The 8,833-nt window shown below is 37.2% G+C and overlaps 1 protein-coding gene across 1 annotated transcript in view; it reads right to left on the bottom strand.

Annotated features, from left to right (window-relative positions):
• Positions 1 to 2,734: 2,734 nt before the first annotated feature.
• CDADC1 (cytidine and dCMP deaminase domain containing 1) overlaps positions 2,735 to 8,833 on the bottom strand; it is a 157,992-nt gene continuing 151,893 nt past the window's right edge. Inside the window, exon 9 of the mRNA XM_053708361.1 lies at positions 2,735 to 5,816. Coding sequence (XP_053564336.1) covers positions 5,779 to 5,816 — 38 coding nt within the window. The 3' untranslated portion in view covers positions 2,735 to 5,778. The remainder of the gene's footprint in view (positions 5,817 to 8,833) is intronic.

Raw genomic sequence — 8,833 nt, 5'->3', positions numbered from 1 at the left:
CTCTAGGAGGTGCACAAACCATCTTGCACAAAAATAAAAAAATGTTTATAAAATATAATTTTTTTAAAATAAAATGTAAATAAAAAAAAGATACTTATCTCAATGAATGGTCTCAATATATAGTTCATCAAATATATATGAGGAGGACTAAATATTAAATGATTCCTATTCACATTACAATATTGGCTATTATCATATGAATACACATTTATTGACCATTATGCTCTATTTCACTCTCTTACACAAACAAATATCTGTTGCCATTGTCAGTATTATCTGCAACACTTCTTCAGTATACATCTCACCTTGCTATGGTTTTTTCTGATGCTATACAATCAGCACTCCCCTTTTTCTTACTTCAAACTCACATGATAAGGAAATGTTTGCCATCCTGAGCAAAAGGTACAATATGTTTATCTTTCACTGATTATTGGTTTCTCATTGATTTTTTTAATATTTCTTGTATGTGAGGATGGCATTGTACTCTTTCATTTGTTATTCTAAGGACAAATTATACTTTCAAGATGATTCCTTTAGTCACCTATTAGGGATTTTCATCTTATATAGTGATTTGTTTTAAGGATGATTTATATTGAATAAAATATATATTTTATTTGTAAATCAACAACTGATCATTCATTGCTGAACAATAATGTAGATTATTGAAATGTGCAGCATTTGAGGTATTACGACAACATATTATCTAGATGATTTACCATTTCCCCTTGTTTTCACAACACTCTGTGGTCAGTAATCAGTGTTTCAGGCTGGTCAAGCCCAGCATACTTTAAATGGACAATGTACTGATTTTTTTAACCTCTTTGATGTGTTCCCAACGGTCTATTTCACCTGCTGGAGTGTATTAAATTGTTTACACATCACTCCTTTATATTTATTTTGTTTTTTAAATTGCTGATTTTGGCTGTTGTATCATCACCGATACTGAATTTTCAAAACTTAAATACTATCTATAGAAAAGCTATGCAAACACAACGGTTTAGAGAAAATTACACTCCCAGTGGGTGGTGACCTGAGTGATACTAAAAGGTTACATTTACATTGTTCACTCTAAGGGGTCGATTTATGAAGCAGCGGATGCTGCTTCCGACCCACTGTACTTCAGTTCCACCTGAAGCGGAAGTTAAGAAGCAGTGGTCCTAAGACCGCTGCTCCTTTACTCGTTCGCCACCTCTGAGGCGGCGGACAGCAATCAGCCCGATCGTATACGATCTGGTTGATTGACACCCCCTGCTAGCGGCCGATACAAAACCCAGTGGATCAATTTCCCTTACTTTTTAAATCCTGCACTCGGTAAAACAGATAATTTTAAATACATTAAGGGGAAACCAATTTTACAGTACACTGCCCCTTTCAACTCTGGCCTGCAGCTATGAAACAGTGATTTAGACTATACAAGAGCACACCATGAGACTGGGTTATCAGCAAGATAAATGTACATTATTTTAGTTACAATCATTTAATACTAAATGTAACCATACTTGTATTGATTCCATATACCAACTCATTTTCAGAGAGTTGAGTTCTGTTAGTTGCCAATAATCACTGTGTGATATCTACTGCACTAAACATGCCAGACACTTTATTGTTTATTCAGTATGAGTGTGTATTACATTAAAATATGGTTTGGGGAGTCATCTTCCCATTGTGAAAATGAAAGTCAGTGATATTCCAGATCCTCTCAAACCTCTCATATAGTAATTAAATGTAAAGTGCCCTTATAGTGTAACAATAATTATATAATTTGTTAGAGCAAATAACTGTAGCACTTGCGACCACCTTCCACTGCTATGTAAGGTACGCTCACGAGCCACTGAGAGCTACTGGTCCAGAGTGGAAACTTATGGTGGGCCAATTAGCAGTGGTAGTCGCGCAGCTGAGCCATTGCCAGAGCTAACGTGACATTCTGATGAGTTAGAGAATGTAGTTTTCCACTATAAAGACCCTTTAAAGGGACAGTCTACTTGAAAAGTGTTATTGTTTAAAAGAAAGCTAATCCCTTTATTACCCATTCCTCAGTTTTGCACACCCACCATGGTTGTATTAATATACTTTTTACCTCTGCAGACTACCACCTTATCTCAGTGCTTTTTACAAACTTTCATTTTAGCCAGTTAGTGCTGTTTCATACATAACTCCACGGGAGTGAGCACAATGTTTTTTATATATATATATATATATGGCACACATGAACTGGCACTGTCTGGCTGTGAAAAGTGAATAAAATACATCGAGATATGAGGCTGCCTGCAGGGGCATAGAAACAGGCAGAGATTTAGAGGTTATAAAGTATAGTAATATAACAATGTTGATTGTGCAAAACTGGGGATTTGGAATTATCTATCTTTTTATACAGTAAAAAATCAAGTAGACTGTCCCTTTAAGTAAATTATGAGCAGTTGGTTACATTTAAGGTTGCAACTTGTCTTGGCCTCATCAGTTTTTCCTGACGTTTGGCCAATGCATCGTTTTACAAAATGTCCTGATCCTCATGTTATTGAAAGCTATATCACTGGGGTTATATGTTATTACATTGCAGTGTGCTATATAGTCTGATGCAGTAAGCTCTGTGTGTATTAATAATATAACATTTAAAGATACTGCTAATACCGTCAGCTTTATAACCATTCTATTAACTGTTACATAGCTATAAGAGCCATTGGTTTGTTAAACATGCAATCTATACATAAGGGAAAGAGTAACAACAAACAAAATATAAAAGGCAGGAATTCCTTATTTATTGTAAAGTGCTAGATGTGTGAAATATAATAGTAGGTGCAGTCACTTGCATGGATTCAATAAAACTGCAACATTGCACAATTTAGATATATTTGTACCCACCCCTCGTCAGTCCACAAGTGTCTTCCATTCTAATCAATGAAACAGCATTTACGTCTTAACCATTCACCTCTCGGTACATAGTCAGAGCTCTACTGTAAAGCATACTGACAGCACAAAACACCTTCAAAACCGTATAGAACAAACATATTAAAACAAAAAAAACACCCTTAATAAGGCAATTCATTCTAACATATGCAAAAAAGAAAACATGAAAAAAGTAACAGAAAAAATATCAAGACAATCTTGTCAGCCTTAATATAGCGACTCTACAGCGAAACGAGATATTTCACAGACGCAATAGCGTCTTAATTACTTCAGCATGGTTAGTGTTATTATAGGTAAGAAATTCAGACCACACCCCCAAACACCCATATTAGGCCCCTCACTGGTATCTGTGAGGTCTCTGAGACACCTCTCATTCTATCCAGCAAGACTGCTTTTCTATAACAAAACAGACCCCTGTAAAATGCCTGTTGTGAACTTGTGTATACTTATCTTATCTCCCATGTTGTGGCTAAATAATGACAAGGATCATGCAATTATCATTAAAATATTGTAAGACTGCAGGATGCACTCCAGCCGTTCTGTGGGCAATTGTAGCCTTTATGGGACAGTAAACAATTTATGACTGTAATATAAAATGTTTAAATATGCAGAGTAAAAAAATTAAATTTCTGCAATTTACTTTCATTGTTTGTTTTGCTAAATATTTCTCTGTAATTTAAAGGGACAGTATACATCAATTTTCATATAACTGCATGTAATACTATAAACATTATGCACAGATACTGAAAGGGGCTGAGAATGCAGAAATAGCAGACCCTCCCCTCCTCCTCTGCATATAAAAAGACCCATTACACAAACAGGAGCAAGCAGGAGTCTGTAGACTTGGGTATACATCTGATACTTTGGGGCTTGGTTAGGAGTCTGAAAAATCAGCACGTTATTAAAAAATAAGCAAAACTATACAAAAACACTACCAGATGGGCTACATAAATGGATCACCTACAAAACATTTATGCAAAGAAAAATCTAGTGTACAATTAACTCTGAAAACTGTGGTCTTCCCAATTCCCATGAGAACTGTAAGTGCAGACTCTACACTTCAGATGCCTTACACTACTATATTCCACACAGACATCTGTTGTAATTTATTTATATCTGTCCATAACTGGCCTTAGCAGAGGATTTAAGATCAGGGTAACCTAGGTTACAGCATGGCAGTACCCATTAACCCTTTGAGTGCTAACGACGGCTCTGAGCCATCGCAAAGTTTCCCCCTTTGATGCTAACGACGGCTCAGAGCCGTCGCTAGCACTCTCCCACCTTGAGGGAGATCAGGGGGCTCCCACCCGGCGATCATGCCTGCATAGTGACAGGCATCAACGGGGCTTCCGGTTCTGCGTGGTGGGTGACGTCACGCGCAATGACGTGATGACGTCACCATGCAATTTTATTAACGAAATTACGTTAAGTATAAGAAAAGGGGGCAAGCTGCTTAGAAGCCTGTATCTCAGGCATCTAAGCAGCTACAGACCACCAAGACCCACCGTTAGAAAGGTAATCTCCTAACCTTTCCAAAATTGTAAGTCTAAAACTAAAAAGTAAAAAAGTAAATTAAAAAAAAACCTTAAAACAGCTTAGCACCCAGGTAATAAAGTGCTTAGCACTCAAAGGGTTAAATAGTTTAACCCTTTGAGTGCTAACGATGGCTCTGAGCCATCGCAAATTTTCCCAGTCAGGTGCTGACGGCTCAGAGCAGTCGCTAGCACTCATCCACCTTGAGGGCAATCTGGGGGCTCCCATCGACTCCCGCCCCTGGGATCGGGCCTGTATCATGCGCAATGACGTGATGACATCACTGCGCAACTTTATTGAAAAATTTAAATGGACAGTATAGGGAAATGGGGGCATGCTGCTTAGAAGCCTGTATCTAAGCAGCTACAGACCCCCAAGACCCACCGTTGGAAAGGCAATCACCTAAGCAATGGTAGAAGTCTTGGGGATCTGAAAAAAAAGAAAAGTTAAAAAATATATATTTAAAAAAAATAAAAAAAAAATAAAATCCAGCTTAGCACCCAGGTGGGAAATTGCTCAGCACTCAAAGGGTTTAAAGAACACATCTACATACTATTATCAGGCTAATCTTTGTTTATATATATTCATTTAGTGTTCTCCCCAGGGCCCATTTAATTTTACTGACCGCCGGGCAAAAATGTTAGCCTATATTAAGATACAATCAGCTATATTAATTTTAAATAACAGAAAATGTTAATATATTGCAAAGTATTACACTACCCCCAGCTAGATACTTCATAATGCCACCTGGATGGACAGTGTGAGTGTGTGTATCATAATTAAATATTTACCTACACATGAAACCACACTTTAGGGAAACAAAACTAATACAAAGATGAAATATAAAGAAGTCTTCAGAGTATCTTCTTTGTAATGATGGTTTAACGGAAGTAAGAATTTCACACCAGACACACCAAGGACATATTCTTTCTCTGATTACACTGACTTGTTGAGAAGGACATGTAACTTCTTTGGATATTGATCCTCTGTTTTAGGAAATTTGTGCTTCATTTAGTAGCATGGAAATATCCACGGACAAGTGTCATCAGTTTATAGTAGAAAAGGTCCATCATTGCAGCAAGATTCTTTTTAGCAACTTAGAAATGTCTAATATACCAGGTCCATATAGAAGCAAAATAATTTGACTCCAGTTTAAATAAATTATAAGTTTATATAAATTATTCTAAATTAAAATATATAAACATTTTTAAATATTATTTCTTCTTAAAATAATTCCTCTCTGATAGGTGCAATAAATAAAATATATCCCAGCATTTCAAAATAAAAAAAATCCTTGAAGTTCATGAAGAGATTTCTTGATTTTTACATTCAGATCTTCATTTATTCATCGGTTATAAGCCCATCTGCCAATAAAACCACTGTGGATAAAAACAAAGGCATTATATTCAAAGACAATTGCAATATTTGCTGTTGGTTTAACATTCTTTTTTGGGGTTCCTGTACATTTAAATAATGTTCTACTGAAACTATTTCTATCACTGTAAATATTTGTAAAGAATGCATGATTCTAAATAAACTATATGGAATGTGGGCCACGATTAATGTTAACACAGACATCTAAACCTGCATTCCTTGTTAAATCACTAAAATGTAACACTAACCCTTGAAAATGCAAGAGAAAGACCAGATTTTAATTTTTTTCTAACAAAAAGTGAATGCACACAATATGGTACTTTATGTTGGTTTCACATGAAAGGGACATTAAATACTAAATGCATGTTATAAGCTTAGTATTGAGATTATTCCTCGCCTCCCTCTAGTCATTCCAGTGCTGACCTATTTGCGCATGTGCAGCAACTCTCCTTCAGATACTAGCAGTGTAACCTAGTTTCCAAAATGGCAGCCCATATGATTAGAGGAAAGTGCACAAAATGTATTTAGTGTATAGTGTGCCTTTAAATTTAAACATTTTTACTTAACCTTTTTAGACCGTTTAACTGCTGCTTTATTATATAGCTCACAGACAATTTATCGTAGTACTTAACATATTTCTTGCTAAGGGGTTCCTTCTGCTTTACACTTTGGGACCCATTACAAATGCGGCGTCACCAGCAAAAGCCGGTGACGCCGGTTTTTGCGTGGGTTTGGTATCCTATATACAGTGCAGCATATAAATGCGGCATGTATATTTCACCCGTCGTCCGCAATTTTTACTCCCATAGGCTAACATGGGACCGTGTCGCAAATCGGTATCCAATATTCAGCGCAAGGACTCACGTGGCGAAAATGGAGAAATCTTACTCCATTTTTACCTCGCCATAAAAGGCAGCCGTAGCAAGCCTTGCGCTGAGTATGGGAGCACCGTAACTCCCCGAAAATGCCTGCAAAAATAAACTAACACAATGCATGCGCAATGTCTATCGTAGCCAGCCATAACGCAACCTCAATCCCCCACCGCAATAACTAATAAACAGCCAGATTACGAGTTTTGCGTTATGGCTGGCTCGCTAATAACTTGCAAGTTATTTCCACCGCTCACCTTTAATAGCGCTGCTATTACAGGTTTGCAAAAAAACAGCTTGTGCGGGCGATATGGTTGCGTTGAGCTTCATACTGCACCCAAATACAAGCAGTGTTTTGACGTGCTCATAGACATCAATGGGGAGAGCCGGCTAAAAAAAAGCCTAATACCTGCAATCGCGGAGCGTAAATCTCCATAACGCAGCCCCATTGATGTCTATGGGGAAATAAAATGTATGTTTAAACCTAACACCCTAACATAAACATTGAGTCTAAACACCCCTAATCTGCCGCCCCGACATCGCCGACACCTACATTACACTTATTAACCCCTAATCTGCAGCCCCCAATGTCGCCACCATCTACCTACACTTATTAACCCCTAATCTGCCGCCCCCAATGTCGCCGCCACCTACATAAATTTATTAACCCCTAAACCGCCACCCTCCCACATCGCAAACACTATTTAAATATTATTAACCCCTAATCTGCCGTCCGCCCACTCCGCCGCTATAATAAACTTATTAACCCCTAAACCTAACCCTAATGTAACCCTAACCCTAACACCCCCTAACTGAAATATAATAAAAATAAATCTAAATTAAACCTACTATTAATAACTAATTCCTATTTAAAACTAAATACTTACCTGTAAAATAAACCCTAAGCTAGCTACAATATAACTAATAGTTACATTGTAGCTAGCTTAGGTTTTATTTTTATTTCACAGGTAAGTTTGTATTTATTTTAACTAGGTAGACTAGTTAGTAAATAGTTATTAACTATTTACTAGCTACCTAGTTAAAATAAATACAAAGTTACCTGTAAAATAAAACCTAACCTGAGTTACACTAACACCTAACATTACAATAAAATTAAATAAATTAAATTAACAAAATACATTTATCTAAATTACAAAAAAATAAACACTAAATTACACAAAATAAAAAAGAAATTATCAAAAATAAAAATGAATTACTCCTAATCTAATAGCCCTATCAAAATAAAAAAGTCCCCCCCCAATAAAAAAAAAACCCTAGCCTACACTAAACTGCCAATGGACCTTAAAAGTGCCTTTTGTGGGGCATTGCCCCAAGGAAATCAGCACTTTTACCTGTAAAAAAAAAAATACAAACAACCCCCCAACAGTAAAACCCACCACCCATACAACTAAACCCCCCAAATAAAATCCTATCTAAATAAACCTAAGCTCCCGATTGCCCTGAAAAGAGCATTTGGATGGGCATTGCCCTTAAAAGGGCATTTATCTCTTTTACATTGCCCAAAACTCAAGCTAAAAATAAAACCCACCCAATAAACCCTTAAAAAAACCTAACACTAACCCCGCGACAATCCACTTACAGTGTTTGAAGACCGGACATCCATCCTCATCCAGGCAGCAGAAGTCTTCATCCAAGCGGCAGAAGTCTTCATCCAAGCGGGCAGAAGTCTCAATCCAGACGGCATCTTCTATCTTCATCCATCCGGTGCGGAGCGGGTCCATCTTCAAGACATCCGGCGCGGAGCATCCTCTTCTTCCGATGGCTGTTGAAGAATGAAGTTTCCCTTTAAATGACGTCATCCAGAATGGCATCCCTTAGATTCCAATTGGCTGATAGAATTCTATCAGCCAATCGGAATTAAGGTAGAAAAAATCCTATTGGCTGATGCAATCAGCCAATAGGATTGAAGTTCAATCCTATTGGCTGATCCAATCAGCCAATAGGTTTGAGCTCGCATTCTATTGGCTATTCCAGTCAGCCAATAGAATGCAAGCTCAATCCTATTGGCTGATTGGATCAGCCAATAGGATGAAAGCTCAATCCTATTGGCTGATTGCAACAGCCAATAGGATTTTTTCCCCCTTAATTCCTATTAGCTGATAGAATTCTATCAGCCAATCAGAATGTAAGTG

This window comes from Bombina bombina, chromosome 3 (assembly GCF_027579735.1).
Source record: "Bombina bombina isolate aBomBom1 chromosome 3, aBomBom1.pri, whole genome shotgun sequence".
Taxonomy (NCBI): Eukaryota; Metazoa; Chordata; class Amphibia; order Anura; family Bombinatoridae; genus Bombina; species Bombina bombina.
The sequence above is the reverse complement of the archived record's forward strand: the minus strand, read 5'-3'. Positions and strand labels throughout refer to the sequence as shown.